We start from the raw sequence: 21854 nt of genomic DNA on the forward strand, positions 1-21854 counted from the left end.
TCACTTGTACAATAATCGAATCTGAGTTTGATTGAATTATTATCAGTGCTTTATACATTGCAGGAGAACAACTTTCACTTTGTTAGCGTAGCACTGACCTGCTGAATGAAGTGTGTCATGTTTTATGCCGAAAAGTCGGATCTGTGATACGTAAATGCACCATGTCTGGCAAGAGAAATGTCCGTTTGCCTATTTGTATCACATCAGACTTTTCAGACAAAGCACTGGGTTCTATTTTGAGCCAAGTCAAATGAATACACCCAGTTATTTGGATAATGTACACATGACATAGAAAGCCCTTGGACACCTTCTCGTCTATTGCATGGCGGCGTTTAAAAGGGACAATGGCTGCTAGCTTAGCAAACCTAAAAGAAAATATATAAAACTCTTGATCTTTCCAAGTAAAAAATACTCACCCTGCTTTACATGTGCAGTACGATTCCACTATTTTATCCTGTTGGATTTCAATATGAAGTTTGTGAGGCGTCGAACTTCTTTGCATCGATCGCCAAAATTTTGCTGTAACTCTGACATTGCGTCCTGCTCCGTCCAAAATCTTAATTCCGTGTAAATATCCTTGCGTGAAATAGTTGAGACCTCCCTGTAGAACTCTCTTGGACAAGTGTGACATATTTGGCAAAAGACATACCCCAGTATTATCTGGAGTACGCGATAGAGAATCGACTTCAAACCTGTTCTGTTCAGGTGCCATTTTGGAAGCTTGTTGGACATGGCAACTGTAACTAAGATCGGCATTCGGAAAGGTCAATTTGTACATTTGTTGTTTTATTTTTATGTTATTTCACGTTCATGTTCTAATTTAAAAAGTAAATTAGAGGTTACCATTTACTTCATACTTGTCTTTTTTTTCAGAGTACTTTTTAGACTTAAGTACTTTTTTGGAGTATTAGTTTTTAACTTTTACTTGAGTCACATTATTTTCAAGTAACAGTACTCTCCAGTGCAACATGTGGCTATTGTAGCCACATCTGACTCAGCTGACCTGAATTAAAAACGATGAAAAAATTTTGTTGCGTTTGGGGTTGGACTGTCATATAAAATCCAGAAGGTTTCTTTTTTCCTCCCGTTTGATTTCCTTCAAAATAAAAAGTATGAAGTTACTGATGGTTAAGTGGTACACTCGCTTGACTGTGGTGCATGCAGGGTGGGTTTAGTTCCCACTCAGTGCCGGTGTGAATGGTCGTCTTTGTCTATATGTGCCCTGTGACTGACTGGTGACCAGTTGAGGGTGTTCAGATCAAGCTCAAAGTCAGCCGGGATAGGCTCCAGCCAACCCCCCCGCGACCTTAACTGAGGAAGAGTGGTGTTGAAAATAGGATGGAGAAGTACAAAATACAGTGGATTTCCTGAGTAGTTAAACAGACAATATTCGATAACGACTGACCTCATGTAATATTTCGTTTTTGATAAACACTTCCCATATTCAAACTACGGTGGTAGAGAAGAAAGTTAAAATTATTGTTCAAGCCACTTCCCCCGTTTTTGGAATCACTCTACCTGTGTCAAATGACATACAAGTGTTGTATACTTGCAGTCATTGGAAACGGTGCCTATTAGTCTAAAGTCTATTGTGAGTTATTTTTATTGCTAAGATTTTCTGATGCATCCACGTGATTGGTGCATTTTTTTGGGGGGTTCTTGGTTCTCCAAATTGTGGCTCAATTAGCGTGTTGAACCTAAAATAATGAGGTCAAAAATGCAAGAGTCAGCCTTTCTTTCTCTTTTTTTTTCTTTTAAAATCAAGCTGTTTGTTCTTCTGGGGCCTCACGTGCAGGCTTCAGAATTTGTTTACGGCATTTGAATCCGCATGCCTCATTTGGTTGGGACCTTTTTGATCACGTCTTTGTCTGTTAATGTTGCAATGTATTCAGGATCCACCAAGTAGTAAATCCTGTTGTTTGGTTGGTTCCGGATCAAATTCTCAAGCAAGACCTTGAAGCCGGTCTTTCTATCAGCCTCTATGCAGTCCTTACCCTGTCAAAGTGTCATAGAAATGGGTTAGTGTTTTTCACGGAGAGATATCACTCACGAGGCAAGATACAGTAGCTTCGGTTTTCTTGCCATTTGGCTACAAATGGCTGCTAGAAACACAAGCAACACGTTTTCACTGGATACAATCTTTTGAGATCCACTACACAGGCAAGATCTGCAATTGAGCCTTTAAAAGATTATAACGCCAGATATTGGCACGGTCAGAGAGCTGTACATTTAAAACTGTAGCTTGTATGTATACAGATGTGTTCATCTGCATTGCATTGTACTGCGAGGTAGTGGTATTGCAGATGTACCTTAACATGTGCCCCAATTTGGGAGTCTTTTAAGTTACAAGCTATTGAATGGTTGCTTTTTTTTTTGTCTTATGAGGAAAAATTCATTTACAAATAAGCTAAGTAGCTGGCTAACAAAACTGCCACTGATATCGTATTAGTTGAAAAACCTTTACAGAACGAATATTTGAACACAAATGGTGCAATAAGACAGCCAGACAACGCAAAGAACTACACTGACAGACATATTCTTTATTCTATGCTCACAACGATTAATATTACTTAAGCTTAGATGCAATGATCTTCTTTGTGAACTACAGTTTTATGTATGTAATTATTGTCCTGCCCTCTGGTGGTCGTTGTGGGCTTACCAGAAGAAGCACAATAAACATTTGAATTACAACATGAAACCATCATGCAAAAACCATTTTAATTCTTTTACATTGAATTTAAAATACACAGACAGTAAGTTAAAATTAAGTTACGAAAAGCCCTGAAAACCTCATATACTGCACATTTGTATAACTCAATGTGCTTTAAATGATTCAAAGCATTTATAAGTCAAGAGAACGTTGTATTGCATTTCAATCATTCGAAAGTGGAAATGCTCTAAAATGCTCACTCATTAAGCCGGGGGGGGGGGGGGGAGATACATTTTTTTTTTACCTGGGCTTAGACACATTCATCTTTGGAAGAAATGTAAATTGTTTTGAACTTCACAGTTGTGTCAAGATGCCAAACTGTATAGGGGCAATCCAATTTTTTTTGGTGTTTCTTAAGTTAAGCACTTAATTCGAACAGACTTTCTCTTTTTGTTTATCATTTATTATTGTTATTTATTTGTTCTTATTGTGACACGCAGCCCTACGTTTATTTTGTAAATGACAGAAAATTACGCAATTGTGCTCATGGGTTTGATTACCAGAGCAGAATTTGATATGAAAAAGATATGAAGATCATTCTTCACTATGTTGTAATACCATTATATTAGCGGCATATTGAGAAAGCGCAATGGGTAGCAAAAATATCGTATAAACAGCATAAAGAGAACTATAACTGTAAGCGTGACCACGAAACAAGGAGGTCGCAGGGAATCATTGTTTCCATGGCGTGTGGTTCCCAGGACTCACTTAGTCTCATGTGTAAAATGATCTATGCATTTGATCATTTTGCTCATTTGTGCCAATATTTAAGCTGATGGATTTGATTTTCTCCACTCAGAGGAAATAGCAAGCAGATGAATTGCATTTATCTGCTGTGAAGATTTCTGGAGTGATCTTTGTTGATGAGTGTTTGTGAGCTTGTCAAGCATAGCAAATAGAGCGCAAGTATTATTCAAGTTCTTAATAAGGATTTCAGGGAAATGTTGCTGTGACTAATACTTTGTTAAAACAACAAAAACTTTGTCGATGTCGTAATAAATTTGGAATTTAGTTTTTCTCCACTTACGTTCTTCTTTCCTCTACTTTGGTTTAGAGGCCTGCACCATCATCATGGTCCTCCCTGGTGTTTTAGGTCAGCTCAAGGATGTCTTAGTTTTAACAGGAGCAACATCATCCGTGACATTTGAGATTTTCCCGGCAAACTTATGCAAAAGTTCCTTAACTGTCTCTACATTCACGCTTGTTGACACGGCCACGGTCTCCATAAACGTAGTACTGGTCGTGTACTCTCATTTATGTACCTTTTCTGAATAGACACATAGGTTGCTTAATGGATAGGCTGCCAGATGACGTTAGACTGGAATCCCCTTGGACCATGATGTTCGCAGATGATATTGTCATATGCAGTGAAAGCAGGGAGCATGCAGAGGAACAATTGGAAAGATGGAGACATGCACTGGAAAAGAGAGGAATGAAGATTAGCCGAAGTAAAACAGAATATATGTGCGTGAATGAGAAAAGTAGAGGGGGAAGAGTGAGGCTACAGGGAGAAGAGATAGCGAGGGTGGACGACTTCAAATACTTGGGGTCAACAATCCAGAACAATGGTGAGTGTGGTAAGGAAGTGAAGAAACGCGTCCAACCAGGTTAGAACGGCTGGCGAAAGGTGTCTGGTGTGTTATGTGACAGAAGAGTCTCTGCTAGGATGAAGGGCAAAGTTTACAAAACAGTTGTGAGGCACTGAAGAAACAACAGGAAGCAGAACTGGAGGTAGCAGAAATGAAGATGTTGAGGTTCTCGCTCGGAGTGACCAGGTTGGACAGGATTAGAAATGAGCTCATGAGCGGGACAGCCAAAGCTGGATGTTTTGGAGACAAGGTTCGAGAGAGCAGACTTCGATGGTTTGGACATGTTCAGAGGCGAGAGAGTGAGTATATTGGTAGAAGGATGCTGAGGATGGAGCTCCCAGGCAAAAGAGCGAGAGGAAGACCAAAGAGAAGGTTTATGGATGTGGTGAGGGAAGACATGAGGGCAGTTGGGGTGTTAAGAGAGGAAGATGCAGGAGATAGGCTAAGATGGCAAAAGATGACACGCTGTGGCGACCCCTAACGGGACAAGCCGAAAGGAAAAGAAGAAGAATGCAAAAACCGCAGGGTTGAAAGCGTGTGGAAAAAAGTCGCGGTTTGTAGGCTGGAAATTACCGTACACATTTATATGGTTTCACAGTCATAACAGCTCTTTGAAGCAAACCACAACTGGAATATAACCCGCAGCAAAAGTACCCGGTAAGTTTGACCTGATTCAAATTCGAAAGCCACATTAAGTGTTACAATATACAGTACAGGTACCCCACTCCGTTATCAGCTGAACAACTTTCAGATCAATTGAAATTGTAATTGTAAGTTTCTGCTTGTGTTTCATTTGAGGATGGAATAATATCCTCCCAGAGTTCCCGTTTGTAAATAAACCGCTATCCACCTTGGAATGGAAATACGTCACAAAATCAGACAACAGGGATGGACGAAACGACTTTACTCATCATTGACCATATTCAAATTCATCCTGCTCATGTAAAAATAGATTTACATGCCTTTTTATTTTTTTTAATTTTCATACTTGCTTTTCATAATTTCATATTATCTTCGTCAAGAGGATTCAGCTAAGTGCATTAGTGCCATCCTTGTGGACTATACCGACCATCTGTCACTGTTCAAATGGTCCATCTGGAATCCACAACATTTGGATGCACCAGTCTGAATTTCAATGGGATTTTCTAGTAAGTTTCATTCGGCTTGTCCCGTTGAGGGTCGCCACAGCGTGACATCTCAGAAGAACGTTCATATTTGTTTGGCACAGTTTTTACGCCGGATGCCCTTCCTGACGCAACCCCTCTTGAGGAGTAGAGGCCCTAGTGAGATACGAACTCACGACCTCTGGTTTACCAAACCTATGCTCTAACCACTGAGATACGGGGAATCTGTTTCTGTTATCCACAATTGATAAAACTCAAATATATTCTGTATATACACCACCACTAATTTCCTTGAGCAGGTTTCACTGTGTACAAAGGAACAGGCAGGTCTGGTTATCAAAATACTGGTTCTAATAAATAGCCCCTGGTGATCGTTCAAATATTTTTGGTTGAGTAGTACTAAAATGTCCCGTAGAACTTTACCGTTTGCTTTGGTACTGGAACATCTGCTGGTGGAGGACCAAGGCAGTAACAAAATTCCTGTTTCTTCATTTCCCTCCAGAAAGGAAATCAATCAGATCATGAAGAGCTCCTACCTCAGAGGACTCAACATGGCATCATTCTTCGCCAGTAGTAAGATTGTGGTGTTTGTCACCTTTGCGGTGTACGTTATGCTGGGCAACAGTATCAGCGCCAGCCGGGTGTTTGTCACGGTGTCCTTGTACGGAACCATCAAGCTCACTGTCACGCTGTTCTTCCCGCTGGCCATCGAAAAACTGTCAGAGACCATCGTCAGCATTCACCGCATCAAGGTACTGCTCTTACCTCACGTTTTCTATCATTCCTTGAAAACATTCATTTATGTCACATTCAGTCACAATCGGCGGCGGTATGTAGTTAGGTTTATAAAAAAACAATCATTTCCGTATTGTACTTAAGTAGACATCTTAGGTACACTATCTAGATACCAGATTGGTTGATTGTCTGTATTGACCTCTATTGTCAGATGTGTTGTACATACCTGACATACAACATACCCTGAGAAGCATTCCTTGCTGACCTGCATTGCTGAAATAAACAATTAAACAGTTTGAAAAAAAAAAAGTTGTCCTGAGACAGTTCTACATGGCGGTCATCAAATCAGTACTGCGTACCTCCATCACAGTCTGCTTTGGTCCTGCCACAAAAACGACAAACTCAAACCACAAAGGAGAATAATAACTGCTGAAGGGATTGTCGGTACCCCGCTTCCCACCCTCAAGGACTTGCATGCTACCCAAACTAAGACAACAGCAGACAAACTCTTCTCAGATCCTCCGCATCCTGGTCGCCAGCGCTTTGAATTCCTTCCCTCGGGTATGCGATACCGAACAATGCAAGCCAAATCTAGCAGGCATACTTCTTAAACAGCTAACTTCAAATTCACTCCAAGCGAGAACCTCAAAATCTTCATTTTTGCCACCTGCAGTTCTGCTTCCTGTTGTTTCTTCAGTGGTCTCTAATCTGTACATCATGGCCGGCCTCACCACTGTTTTATAAATTTTGCCCTTCATCCTAGCGAAGACTCTTCTGTCGCATAGAACACCAGACATCTTCCGCCAACTGTTCCACCCCGCTTGGACCCGTTTCTTCACTTCCTTACCACACTCACCATTGCTCTGGATTGTTGACCCCAAGTATTTGAAGTTGTCCACCTTCACTATCTCTTCTCCTTGGAGCCTCACACTAGCCCCCTCCACCCCTCTCATTCACGCACATATATTCTGTTTTACTTCGGCTAATCTTCATCCCTCTCCTTCCAGTGGGTACCTCCATTTTTCTAACTGTTCCTCCACCGGTTCCCTGCTTTCACTGCAGATCACAATATCATCTGTGAATACAGTGCTTAAAGCGCACTTTGGTGTTTGGTTGTTTCCACCTTGTAGCTCTCGAGCCACATGCAGCTCTTTACCTGTTTTCATGCTGCTCTCATGAAGGCATGAAAGCATATAGAAGTTCTGCTGTTTTTAATGTGCTTATGCACGCACTTTACTTGCATTTATTACGGTAGTTGCGTGCGCGCTTTGCTTGAGTCTGTTACGGGTATTGTGACGAGTTCAGTGTGTGTGGGGTCATGTGCGTCGACGTCTGAGTGAGACGGGACTGTGCAGGCGTGTGAAGCGGGAGGGTGAGAAGGGGGAAAAAAGGCACGATGATGACCACGGAAGAGTAGCTCTATTGTTCCTGCCACCCAGCTCAGCTGGGCGAAGAGAGAAGGAATAGTTAACCCGAGGAGGACGACCTCGACCCCAGAAAAGACGTCTCCCCTGCGCTTCCCGACCACGGTTAAGTGACCGTAGTAGGGAAGTTTGACATGGTATTTTCGCAAAATTGCCATACACATTGAATGAAAATATCTCAGTTTCCCATTCGGATCATGATCTTTGGAAAAAATAGTTGAACACGGGATGTTTTTACCACGCTTACATTGACCTGGAATTTCCAAAAGTGACTGAACTTCGCAGTCTCAACTTAGCCACTTTGAAAAATAAGACAAAAAAGCAGATGCAGTTTTAAAAAAAGAAAAAGAAAAGAAGAACCATCCAGAGATGAATGCATGCATCGCGTCAACTGGATTGTAACATTGCAAGGGCCAAAAAGCCATACAATGAAGGGGAATTTATAAAAAAAAAAAAAAAAAAAATCCCTGTGACGTCACTGAAATCTTGTGTCCTGAAAAGAAATACTATTAGACCTTCAACTGTCCCGCCACTGTTGAACAGAGAATGTCAGACATTGGCATGGCTACTGACTCACAATTGCACTCAGACCTCCAATCGCGGGTATTTTAGTGTTGCGTTAGATGAGAACTGTGACATACGAGACTTGGTTGAATTGGTAGTTTGTCTGTGTGAGAGTGCACATAACTTTATTTATTTCAATTGCTAGCCTGTGGTCTTAAACTGTAAAAGTCGATTCTTATCATGTTGGTGTGTCATGTATACAATCTGGCTGAGCAAAGGTATGTGTGTGAGGAGGGACTGGTGTTCATGTGTACGATGTGGCTCTTTGGATCTTTCATGGATATGATGCAACTCTTTGCCCTAACGCAGTAAAAAAAAACTGTCTGGATGGCCACCCCAATGTTGGGGGAAAAAAAGAGTGGAGCAAGTTTGGGCTTCTGATCCACTACTCTACTGCAGTGATTTTCAAAGTGAGGTTGAATGTGGACACAAAATTAAATATTCAAAATGTGCACAGATACTGTGTCTTAAACTTTGTGATCAAGTAGACTTCATTTGTTCAGTACAGTAAAATATGATATTTCTGAACATTTAAGCATTTCATTTTTTGCGCTGTTAGTATATTTTGTTTTGGTACTCTAAAAGGTTTGCACAGTACTGCTTGACTGTATTTATCCTGTCAGACTTCTTATTCTAGCATGTGCAAAAGACAATTTGTGATCGTTCTTCTCTGTAAACCCATCTAGAATTTCCTTCTCCTTGATGAAATGAGTAGAAGAAAGTTGACGCTCAATGAAAAGAGCCCAAACACCATTGAGCTGGAAAAGCTGACGTGCTACTGGGATAAGGTGATCGATCATTCTACTTCATGTACCATGTTATGTCTAAGGTCGGAAACCCCAGTAGACTTGTAATTTGAAATTCAACCAAAACTTTTTAGACGAATACACGAAGGACAAAAATCCAGAGGTTGACCTGCCAGCATTCACAAAGTTATTTTTTTTTTGTCATGAGACTGCAGCTCAGAGAGCATTAAAGGATTAACTCCACAATGCCTTTTTGGTTTTATTTGCGATGCCAAAATAAAAGGGGACCATTGATGGCAAAGAGGATAAGTGTGATGAAGATAATACTGAAAACTTTAGGCATTTTTGGAAACACATTTGTCTCTCCTTGCTGTTAGTCTCTAAAATTGTATCTGATTGTTTTTACATTCCTACGATGTGTTCCAAGTTTGAGGCCCCGTAGCTCAGTGGTTAGACCATTGGTTTGGTAAACCAGGGGTTGTGGGTTCGTATCTCACTGGGGCCTCCACTCCATGAGAAGGGTTGCGTCAGGAAGGGCATCCGGCATAAAAATTGTGCCAAACAAATATGTGCGTTCATCTGAGATGACACACTGTGGCGACCCCTAACGGGACAAGCTGAAAAAAACTTACTTACGATGTGTTCCAAATTACTAAATACACGAGGCCCACTTTTGGTGAACAGTATGTATTTGACATGGCAAAGTTAGACTAGTGTTGGTAATTTCGTACGCGGGAGCACCACTGTGAGTGTGTTTACAGCTGACTTTATTCTCCACCAATAGACGTGCCTCCTCTCATTCCCTTTAAGATGGCACAATGACAATCTTGAGGGTGACATCTGTATGCATAAGAGGACAATGCAGGGATTTGTACGAGTGGAATATTGTAACTGCTCTTGGCCGGTGTGGCAACAGACTATGTGAGTGGGTTTTTTTGGTTTTAGCAAGTGAAAACCGGCGACATAAATATGTCGGCACCAACTCACCATGTTTGCCTGTGCCCCGATCAAATTCAACAAAATTACATTAAACCATTGGTCCTCCTCGACCCAGGATCACTGGGTCGCAAAAACTTTTTCACCATGCTGAGGTGATGGCTCAAGAAGGGGCAGACAGATTTTATTTTGGTGATTTCTTGATTGAACAGTTCTGGAGGTATTTAGGCCAGTGAAAAGGAATCCAAAAATGCAATTCGCAACAGTTAATTCATGATTCAACAAGGGGGGGTAAGTACTTTTTCCGCAGAGGGCCCGGTAAAATCACCATTTAAAAACTGCATTTTATGCTTACTTATTTTGTCTGATAGTTATGATATTTGATTGATGATCTTAAACAGTAATACCGGGAATGTGCAAAACAATGAGAATTTGAGAAGGGTCAAATATTTTTTTTATGACACTGTACCAAGAAAAGCAAAACGGATTTTTCTCAGAATCCTGATAACCTCACCCACATGAGCACTTGCTATTGTGACATAAGCACATTTTTTTTCGCAGAGCAAAAGCTTGCATTTGCTAAGGTTTAACTGCATGTCGCTAATGGGCTAGTCCATTAAAATGGGTTATTGCTGTTATAAAACTTGCCTTGTGACCTTACCTGCTCCCTGTGAGGACAAGGACAGGTTGTGGTTTTCATGTTGTAAGGACTCCGGTTTCCTCCTACCAAAAACACGCATGGTAGGTTGATTAAGGACTCTAAATTGTGAATGTTTATGTGTGCCCTGCGATTGGCGGGCGACCAATTCAGGGGTACCCTGCCTCTCGCTCGAAGGTAACTGGAATGGGCACCAGTTATGCCCACAACCCAAGTGAGTTTGAGTGGTACAGAAAATAGATGGTTGGACAATGCATTTTGACTGAAATGTTTGTTTTAGTTCATATCCATTTTGAGTTGCATATGATTCCTAGACTGCGTCACAAATGTCGTTATTCTCAGAAACCTTTAGACCAGGGGTAATAAAATAGGCTACGGAGGAGGGAAATTTGGCTCACTGAGATGGAGACCAAGTTCACTGCTCTTTTTCAATAAAGTTAACTGTTGTAACTGTCCACTTTCAGGAGCAAAGGAAGTCTACTTCAAAAGAAGTTGGTTCGCTGACACCATTTTTTTTCTTTTTTCATGCGCTGAAGTTTGCACTTCAGTTTGTGTGGTGGTGTAGGATGAGTCAGTCGAGGTTGTTGATCTTTCAGACGGACCTGGAAGTGTATGTCCATGCATGTTTAATGATTTATGGATCTTAAATAGTAGTCGAATAGAAGGTACATACAGTATATAGATCTGCTTTGATCAGTAAGATCTGTAAATGAAAAAAATAGAAATTCTCAGTAATGTTGAAATTGTACTCATTTTTGTTTCAGCTCGCACATATTTCTAACCAGATTATTCTAAATGTGTATATTTCCCAAATGTACTTGTAAATATTTCCACCAAAATGATGTGGAAAATTTGGAATGAAGTGTTATTTATCGCTTGGTAGGCCACAAATATGCTGTTCCAGCCAACTTGAGATCAAATTGGGGTTAATGTGGCCCTGAACTAAAATGAGTTCACATTTCTAGTAAATGTCAAAGTTCACTTTACAACCGCCTCCATTTTTACGTAAACAGCCAGGAGCCAAAGGGTACCGGAGCTAATTATTACTACCAGCACTGAAGAAGACTTAGGTTCTTGAAAAACTTTTTCCCTCACACTGCTTTCCTTTTAGTCAGCCCTTTGTTCATGACTGCACCCATAGGTGCTAAAATATGCCATCACTGACGTTACACATTTTGATTTTTGACATTAGCATGTCAAAAATCAAAGCGTTAGTGTGTCACTAAATGACTGTTCATGTGCTCAGCAAGGGCTCGTGCACCTCAACTTGCCAAGGGGAGCATGTTGCAAATAATTACTGAACTTTTTATTCAACAAAACATACATTCTGTGGTAGGTCTGACTAGGACCTGCGTACATTTGATATAAAATGGTGAACATCTTTACAAATGTCAATTTACAATCTTTGTCTTAGTTGTTGTGCTAAGGTCCCCTGCATAGGTATTTCTGGCAATCCTGTTGTCAAAGCTACATGTCGTTCAAGTGAATATCGGTGGCAGTTTGCATGTGTGTGATAGCTTTCTGAAAGTCCCTTTCACGCAGTATCGCGTACAGAGGAACTTCCATTTAACAGACAAATAGGGACGGGGTATTGTCGACTTCAGTTATTTGTGTTATACTGAAGCACTTTTTTGTGGCAACAAACACCCATATTATTGTACAGTACAATATTGTTTTGTACTTTTTTCATGGCCTAAAACACCCCAATGCAGAACAAAGTTACTGTAAATAAAATGAATTTTCATGAGCCTGGAGGAATTAGTGTGCTTCCTATTTCCACATCAATTCCATAGACTAATGGCTTGATGAAAAATTGTTACTGTACCAAAAATAGCATGTCCCCGACTCCAGAGACCCCATGTGCTGTTGCCTTCCTCAGACGTGTGGCTCTATGAGACAATCAATACAACTCCTGACATCATGGCCACCACATCAGTAGGTCTGGAAAAGCTCCCACATTCAACATGGCTGCCATATTTAAAATCTTGCCCTTGGGGTTTTGCCACATTCAACATGGCCACCACAGGCACAAGCATGATGAATACGTGTTTCCCAGTCTTTGCCTATATTGCGGAGAAAGAAAGAGCCTTAAGTCAACGGTAGAAAACGTGAACATTCAGATTTGATGGTGAATGTCCACATTCCAGGGTTGCTCCACCTCGAGTGCATAGTTTGCACGAGGGTACTGAAGTGGATGGGAGAATCTGTGCAGCCAGAGAAACGTGGAGCTGTGCGTCTTTCTTACTCAGGCATCTGGCTTTTATGAACAAGTGAAACAAATTAAATACTAACACATTACTTTTGTACATAAGCTCTGCACCTTACACAATGAAATGAAGGGAAACCTGGAGATTTCTGATTATATTTAAGTGAATAATGATAGGTTTGGTGATTATTTAAACTTGTGTTCATTTCGGGGGTCTTAAGAATAGTTTAACCCCCCCACCCCCCACCCCCCTCAAAAAAGGCCTAACAACCTTACTGATGTCCATAATATATGGACGTAAGTATTTGTTAATATCTATCTATCTACTCTTTTCAGTTTCTGGATTCACCATCCCTGCAAAACATCTCTCTCACTATGAAGTCACATCAGCTCCTGGCTGTAATAGGACCAGTAGGAGCGGGGAAGGTGAGATTAAACAAACATACTGTAGTTCAGTGATTCTCAGTGTGGTATTAGGGCTCTCTCTCGTGGTACTCTGCATGTTGTATCTAGCGAACTCATGAGCAATGAAACTACACCATCTCACAACCAAACACAAGGCACTTGATGTGCCACTGTCATGAAATGGATGATTTTTAGTATGGTATTAATGAAAAAACGGCACCCAGTCTGGACCCATGCGTTCTTTCACCATAAAACATGATTTTGACGTATATGGCTTTTTGTAACTCCCACCATGAAAATCCTCTCGAGGGATTTGTTTTCGACAAGAAGCAGGAAGTGACGTTAAAGGCAGTAGCGCACTCAAGTGGAATCGTTTGTTTCTGTTAGTTTTATCTGAGGGAAGGTAGCTCTTTGTTTGTTCGTGTTAGCCAAAATGCTGACTTGTTGTATTGCTGGATATTGCTCGATTACTCGGGAGGATGGATTTAGCCTTCATAATTTTGCAAGAGACCCGGTTGGTCGTGAAAAATGGATTGCACGGGTGCAAAGGAGACAGCCTTGTGGGTTCCAAATGACAGGTAGGTCTGACTCGAGTTCCAAAAAAAAAAAAAAATAGTTGTGGGGAGGACGCAATCCTTTCAGAACGTAACAAAAGATTCGCGTCCTTAAGTCAGAGGAGCTAAATGTGTCGATGTCCCAGTTGGTGCTGTGTCCGCCGATTACGGCTTCAGCCGATCTTCCGAGTCTCACGAGCCACCGCCCAAGCCTTCCTCGCTGGCTCATACATACTGTCTGGGAGTCTGTTGTTAGTTAGAATTGATTTGAATATATCATCGAAATATGGCTCGAAACAATAGGGTAATATTGCCCCGGACACTTCACTCGGTCGTGAGATATTCTGTTATGGCGACCACTTGGATGTCGAATGGGACTTCCGCAACTTTGTGGATGGATGACGCGCTCACCGCTCATATATATATATATATATATATATATATATATTTTTTTTTTTTTTTGATAGACATTGAATTGAATAATGTTATGTATTTTTATATCTATTTTAGATTGTTTATAGGGATGAAACTTGGGCTTTAAGGACAAACCAGTGGATCCCCCGCCCAAAGCATTCAGTTGAAGCTTCATTTCATTTAATTTACATTGCATTGGCTTACAATACTATTAAATACAACCCCAATTCTAGTGAAATTGGGACCTTTTTTAAAAAAAAATAAAAACACAATACATTGATTTCCTAAACAGTTCAATCAATATTTAATTGAAAACACTATAAGATTTAATAAACATTTCATGTTCAAACATTGTTTTAACAAATAATCATGAACTTGGAATTTTGTCTGCAACACAGTCCAAAAACGCTTGAATAGGTGGGGAAAAAAAAAACTGAGAAAGTTGAGGAATGCTCATCAAACGCCTGTTTGGAACATCCCACAGGTGAATGGGCTAATTGAGAACAGGTGGGTGCCCGATTGGGCATAAAATGAGTTTCTCAGAATTGCTTGGTCATTCGCAAGCAAAGATGGGGTGAGCTTCACCTCTTTGTGAACAAGTGCGAGAGAAAATAGTCAAAAGAGTTTAAGGACAATCGCCTCGACATTCAATTGCAAGGAATTTAGGGATTTCATTATCTAGGGTTCATAATATCACCAACAGGTTCAGAAATTCAGGAGACATCACTGCATAAAAGCAGCAAGGCCGAAAACCAACACTGAATGCCCGTGACCTTTGATCCGTTAGGCGGCACTGCATCAAAAACCGACATCAATGTAAAGGATATCAACATACGGGTTCGGGAAGCCAATCAAAATCAATGTCAGTAAATACAGTTTGGTGCAAACTAAAACTCTACTATGCAAAGCAAAAGCCATTTATCTACAACTCCCAGAAAAGCTGCCGGCTTCTGTCTGCTCATCAAAGATGGACTAATGCAAAGTGGAAAAGTGTTCTGTGGTCTGACGAGTCCACATTTCAAATTGTTGTTGGAAATTGCGTGCGTCGTGGCCTTCGGGTCAAAGAAGAAAAGAATCATCAAGACTGTTTTGGAAGCAATGTTCAAAAGCCAGGATCTGGGATTGTTTAGGGCTCGACAAGTGCCAATGATCTGGGTAACTTTCACACCTGTGAAGGGACCATTAATGCTAAAACATACATACAGGTTTTGGAGAAATATATGCGTCTTTTTCATTGACTCCCCTACTTATTTCAGCAAGACAAAGGTAAACCACATTCTGCAGGTGTTACAACGTGGTACCAGACTGGCCCGGATGCAATCCAGACCTGTCCCCTATTAAACGTGTGGCGCATTATGAAGCATATAATATGAGAACTGAGACCCCGGACTGTTGAACAGCTGAAGCTGAATGTCAAGCAAGAATGGGCAAGAATTCCACCTTGTTGCAGCCATCATATCCTAAATGAATGATTATTTGTCAAAAACAATTATCAGTTTGAACATTAAATATCTTGTCTTTGTAGTATAGTCAATTAAATGTTGAACATGATTTGCAAATCATTGTATTCCGTTTTTATTTACATGTAAGACAACGTCAGAACTTCATTGGAATTGGGATTGTACTTTATAAGTATAAAACCTCTGCCTCATTTTTTTATACTTAGGCCTACTTTATTTTATTGGTACCTGGTGTAAAAAGTTGACGAACCACTAGCTAAGTAACACAAATACACTGATCTTTGGAAGAAGTTGTTTTCATTTATCACTTTATACTCCCCTCTCCCCACCAACTTCCACCAGTCATCGCTGCTGAGTGCCATTTTGGGTGAGCTGTCTCATGACACTGGAACGATGATAGTCAGAGGTCAACTCAGCTACGCATCCCAGCAACCCTGGGTGTTTCCAGGGACCATCCGCAGTAACATCCTGTTTGGAAGAGTGCTGAATCCTCACAAGTATGAGAGAGTGCTGAAGGCCTGCGCTCTAAAGAAGGTGAGTTTGGTAAAGAGATTTGATTGGAAGAGAGGAGTCTGTCACGGTTGAGTCGAGTAAAGGCGACAAAACCAAATGTAAAGGATCAGTAATAAAATAGATATCTCTGTCATTTAAAAAAAAGTTTGTGAGATAATTTGAGATGAAAATGCCCCAAAAGTCCTTTTTTAAGATACCTTATTTTCTGCACTATAAGGCGCACCTAAGAGTTTTTAACTTGCTCAAAAGCAGACAGTGCGCCTTATAATCCAGTGCGCGATGCATGCTGGGATATAGGATCTTATTTCAATTTGTGTCTTTTGTGTAAAGACCCCAAAACGACTCCTATACTACTATTACGATACTATGTCTCTGACTTTACCTTGGGGAAAATAATAAAACAGTTGTTTATTCATTCTGGGAGTGAACGGAGTTGTCAGAACACTGGTTTGTAATCTATTAATAAAGTGTGACTGACCTATCTGTTTTGCTGACATTACCTTCAGCGGAGCTCCATCTATCATAACGTAACCCCAGCCTCTTCTGTAACGTCTATTCTATGCGCCTTATAATGCGGTGCGCCTTATATATGAACAAAGTTTTTAAAATGGGCCATTAATTGAAGGTGCGGCTTATAATCCGGTGCACTTTATAGTGCGGAAAATACGGTGTTCTAGTTGGTCTTCTGTGCCTGGCAGTTGAGACGGACAGATTTTTCATGAATAGGGGACTTGTAAATAAGCTTAGTTCTATTTGGATCCCTCATCCTCTCAAATTAAATATGGAAAACAGCCGCAATCTGAGTCGCTATTGATATCTATCGATCTATTGGGGGCAGGACGACCTCACATTCACATACGATCATCGTAAACTAGAATCGACCAAGTGTTGGATTCTTTGCCCAAGACTCACAACTCCCAGAAGAGGGGACCTGTCAAGATAAGCAAAAGAGAGGCAGATATCGTGGTAGCGGCTCACGTTCAATATTATAACCCAACTTTTTCGTGGCGTGGCATTCATCTGTTGCACACATGTTGGGCACAGTGACCACTTAATGTTATAAATAGAGATGGCATTATCAATTGTAAATATAGTAACAGTATCGTTTTAAAACACACACACACACACACATCCATACTGTATGCTTTGATATACGTTACTTGGATGTTTTCTTGGCAGCTGACTACTCAGCTGGCTCACTCGCTCCAAACCTGGAAATGCACTTGAAATTTTACTTCATGAAGCCATCTTCCATGAAATGGCTCCGAAAAAAAAAGCACAATTGTGGTTCTGAAATGCTTGGGAATTTCTCCCAAAATAATCAGAAGCCATAATTTTCAACTCATCTGAGTTTGGCAGGTGATGCAAGGTTTGCACGTCAGTTAGTTTTCATGACATGTGTGGGCATGTAGCAACCAGAATGTCGGCAGGTACTTGAATATTAATTGACGACAGGCAATAAAGGACTGTTTTGTTTTGTTTTCCCCACAGACGATTTTATGAATGTACAGTACTACTGTCTGGTCAGACTGTCAGTTTTGATAAATACTGTATGGCAAAATGTGATTGTTTTTTAAAAATGCAAACCTCTTTAATTATAAATGTCAGCATGAGTGTCTTCACAAAACACCTACAATTTTTTAATTTTCTAAAATTTGTTCAGTAATTTTTTAAATTTAGTCCATTTTTCATTTTTTAAAATGTTTAATGTAAGCTTATATGTACATCTCTACTTGAAACTTTCTGGTTGCTGGCTTGCGGTTGTCAAAGATGAGCTAGATGTGCTCCTGTTTCTTGTCGACTGTCCCAATACACTTATTCATCCATCCATCCATCCATCTTTTTCCGCTCATCTGGGGTCAGATTGTGGTGCTAGCAACTTAGAAAGGAAGCCCAGACTCCTGTCTCTCCAACCACTTTGTCTCCCTCTTCCAGGGCAGGTGTTCTCAGACCAGCCATATAACATAGTTTCTCCAACTAGTCCTGGGTTGTCCCTAGGGCTTCCTCATGGTGGAGTGTGCCGAGAACACCTCACCATAGAGGTTTCCAAGAAACATTGTCATCAGATTTCAAAATCACCTCATCTGGCTCCTCTTGAGGAGGAAGAGCAGTGTCTTGACTCCGAGCCTTTTGGCTCATCTCTTTCTTCACCATGACAGATTGCTGCAGAGTCCACATTACTGGAGACGCTGCACCGATCAACCTGTTCATCTCTCGCTCCATTTCTTCCCTTAGTCATGAACAAGACCCTGAGACACCTGAACTCCTCCACTTGGGGTAGGATCTTTTCATTGACCCACCCTTTTCCGACTGAGGACCATAGCATCAGAGTTGAAGGTGCTGATTTTCATCCCAGCCGCTTAATGAGGCCATCAGAACCACATAATCTGCAAGCATAGATTCAGAATTCATTTATGAATTTATAGCTAGCATCCATGCGTTTTCTGAGGCGCTTGTCCTCACAAGAGTCGCGGGAGCGCTGCAGCCTATCCCCGCGAGACAGGAGACAGGGTACTCCCTGAACTGGTTGCCAGCCACTCAAAAGGCACATAGAAACAAAGAATAATTCCTACTCACTATCACATCTAAGGGCATTCTGTCGTCTCCAATGGACACATGTTTTTGGGATGTGGGAGGAAACGGGAGTGCCCAGAGAAATCCAACGCAGGCACGGGGAGAACATGCAGATTTCACAGAGGCAGGGCCAGGATTTGAACCCCGGTCCTCAGAACTGTGAAGCTAACACTCTAACTAGACATTCCACCGTGCTGCCTTATTGCTAAGATTTGTATCAAAAAGTAGATTGTGTTCTGTGTAATGTGTTGGAGTGCAGGACCTGGAGTTACTCCCAGATGGAGACCTGACCCTCATCGGGGACAAGGGAGGCACCCTCAGCGGGGGGCAAAAGGCTCGCATCAACCTGGCCAGGTGCAAGAATGCTGCATTAGCAATCCGAAACATGCAGATTGAGAATAATTGTGTGATTGTTTGTGTGTTCTCAGAGCGGTGTATGAGGAAGCAGATATCTACCTCCTAGATGATCCTCTGAGTGCTGTAGATGCCGAGGTTGGGAAATATCTCTTTGAAGCGTGAGTGTCAATCGCGCCTTGATTGTACATTGTACCGTATGGGTCATTCCGGACATGAAGGACAGTTTACAAACCACCATTTAAAGGGGCAATTTATTTGACTTTTATTTTTCAGTTTGTTTTCAAGAAAAACCGTTGATACACTATGATGTAATTTGATAAGTCAAGCTTAGGCGTCAGTAGTGCAATATGTCTGCGTATAGATTCCCAGTCATCCAGGTGATTAGTCTTTTGTGATAATTACTACATCGACTTTGTTCAATAAATAAAATGAACACAATAGTTTTTCTGGACTCGATAAGTTGTCAATGTGGTGAAACAGTGTGCAGATCACGTAGTAAACTGACAGAGTTGAAGAGTTGCATCTTAGCCGCTAGTGGGCTCCTGGATTGCCCGTGGACCAGTACACTTGGAAATGTTGGCTTCATCCAATACTCAACAGCTGTGCTCCATGTGTAGCGCATCAATCTGCACAAAAGTGACACTTAAGGGAAAAGCAACTGTTTGTTGCTTTGTGTTTGCTGGCCCAGCCACAAGCTAACAAGTGAGCGAGTTAAGAGCTAAACTCTGAGTTGCTGTGTGTGTTAGTCCCCAAAGAACACAAACAAGGAAACATTAACGGTTTATTAAGAAAAACCTCAGTGGCACATATTATTCAGCCAGAGGTTGACTACGGTGTTGTCACCGTACTGTATGTTTGATTGTGATTTATTGACTGTTGGGAAATTGGGAAAGAGTAGTGGAGGGTAGACTCAGGACAGAAGCAAGTATCTGCGAGCAACAGTATGGTTTCATGCCTAGGAAGAGTACCACAGATGCATTATTTGCCTTGAGGATGCTCGTGGAAAAGTACAACGAAGGTCAGAAGGAGCTACATTGTGTCTTTGTGGATCTAGAGAAAGCCTATGACAGAGTACCAAGAGAGGAACTGTGGTACTGCATACGCAAGTCTGGTGTGGCGGAGAAGTGTGTTAAAATAGTACAGGACGTGTGTGATGGGAGCAGAACAGCGGTGAAGCCGTGAAGAATTTGAGGTGGAGGTGGGACTGGATCAGGGATCGGCACTGAGCCCCTTCCTGTTTGCTGTGGGTATTGATAGGTTGACTGATGAGGTTAGACTGAAATCCCCTTGGACCATGATGTTTGCAGATGATATCACGATATGTAGTGAAAGCAGGGAACAGGCAGAGGAACAATTGGAAAGATGGAGGTACCATCGGAAAATGATGTCATTGCCTCGGTGTCCTGCATTTGGACCCTACCCCATGTCCCATGCTTTTGACATAGTCTTGTCTGTTAGCACAGCATATACAAGCAGTCTGCTAACCTGTTTTCAGGGTTTGCACACCTGAAATTCTGGATTTGCAAGACGTCTTCTAAGACATTCATTTGGAACGAAGTCACCATGGCCTAACTGAAGTCCTCCCACATTCAAGTCTCTGCCTCAGCCACTACTAATGCTGGATTCTGCTTATCAGACAAAACAAAAGAAAATTAAGTGTATATTTAAAAATCAAAATGTGTAACCAAATCAAAAAGAGCACAAGCTTAATGGTATTATAATTTGAAACACCACAGAAGGGCTTATGGAAATTAGCATAGACCTTGCTCTAATTGTAAACGTTCACACAATTGCAGCTTTAACACTGATGGAGCGACATCACCCACAACAAAATTGAAACAAATCCTATATTTAAACACCAAAATGTTCAACTAATCCACAGGTGTCAAGCTCAAGGCCCCGGGGCCAGATCCGGCCCGCCAGATGATTTTATGTGGCCCGCGAAGCCAAATCTAGTTTCCATTTCCATGATTCTTGTAAAAATCTATACCAAAATTTCAAATCGTCAGATATCATAAATGATCAAGTTGAGATGTTACAAGCATTACACATTACCCTTGATTTCTGATTCTGGTTCTTAAATTGATTATGCAAACACGAGGAGAAGATTAAACATTTTTATTGTTTCACAGTCAAAACGGCCCTTTGAGGGAAACCTGAACTACAACGTGGTCCGTGAGAAAAATGAGTTTGACACCCCTGAACTAATCCATACAATAACGAACGTCTGCTTGGTTAATTCATATGTGTAATGTCAAATGCCTTAGAAGATCTGACAGAAATGAGTACTTAGACACACACAGAACAGAATCACATAGGATTAAATCCTGTATTCAAACATCATCATATTTAACCAAACTGTACAGTACAACATTTCTCACAGGCATATGTGTATTTTCTTTGTTTATTAGGTGACCTTCTTTTCCTTTTTTTAATTATGCTGCATTGACATCCAGTAGAGCTTAGTGGTGGCCGTGCATGTTACAGCACCATGTGGTAAGAAGGGGTGGAATTCTAAATTTTGACTTTTTATAAAATTTGGTCACTTAAAAATCTTCGATAGTGAGCCAAAGGTTTGAAAGGGTGAATGGAATATACCGGAGTCTCGCTGCATGGAGCTTTCTGTGTGCACTGTGGTAACGTCAAGCTGAAATGGAAAAGAGCATCCCCTAATTGTTTTATTCCCAATTTTAGTCCCAAATGTCTTCTTAAGCTCTACTCATGACAGCTGTGTCTTTCCCTTTGTTAGTTGTGTTGAACATTATTTTTCATCAATCCCCTCAGGTGCATCTGTGGCCTGTTGAAGAACAAGTGTCGCATCCTGGTTACTCACCAACTTCAGAATCTCTGCGCAGTTGATCACATCGTGGTGATCAAGGAGGTTG

At 41.1% G+C, this 21854-nt stretch overlaps 1 protein-coding gene across 1 annotated transcript in view; it reads left to right on the top strand.

Moving 5' to 3' along the window:
* The window catches only part of LOC133509905 (ATP-binding cassette sub-family C member 4-like), a 56747-nt gene that overhangs the window by 19820 nt on the left and 15073 nt on the right, over nucleotides 1-21854 (top strand). The window contains exons 9-15 of the mRNA XM_061837375.1: nucleotides 5926-6175; nucleotides 8833-8934; nucleotides 13029-13118; nucleotides 15868-16059; nucleotides 18872-18966; nucleotides 19041-19127; nucleotides 21754-21850. Of these exons, the coding sequence (XP_061693359.1) occupies nucleotides 5926-6175; nucleotides 8833-8934; nucleotides 13029-13118; nucleotides 15868-16059; nucleotides 18872-18966; nucleotides 19041-19127; nucleotides 21754-21850 (913 nt within the window). The remainder of the gene's footprint in view (nucleotides 1-5925; nucleotides 6176-8832; nucleotides 8935-13028; nucleotides 13119-15867; nucleotides 16060-18871; nucleotides 18967-19040; nucleotides 19128-21753; nucleotides 21851-21854) is intronic.

Source organism: Syngnathoides biaculeatus, chromosome 2 (genome assembly GCF_019802595.1).
Source record: "Syngnathoides biaculeatus isolate LvHL_M chromosome 2, ASM1980259v1, whole genome shotgun sequence".
In the NCBI taxonomy this organism is placed as follows: domain Eukaryota; kingdom Metazoa; phylum Chordata; class Actinopteri; order Syngnathiformes; family Syngnathidae; genus Syngnathoides; species Syngnathoides biaculeatus.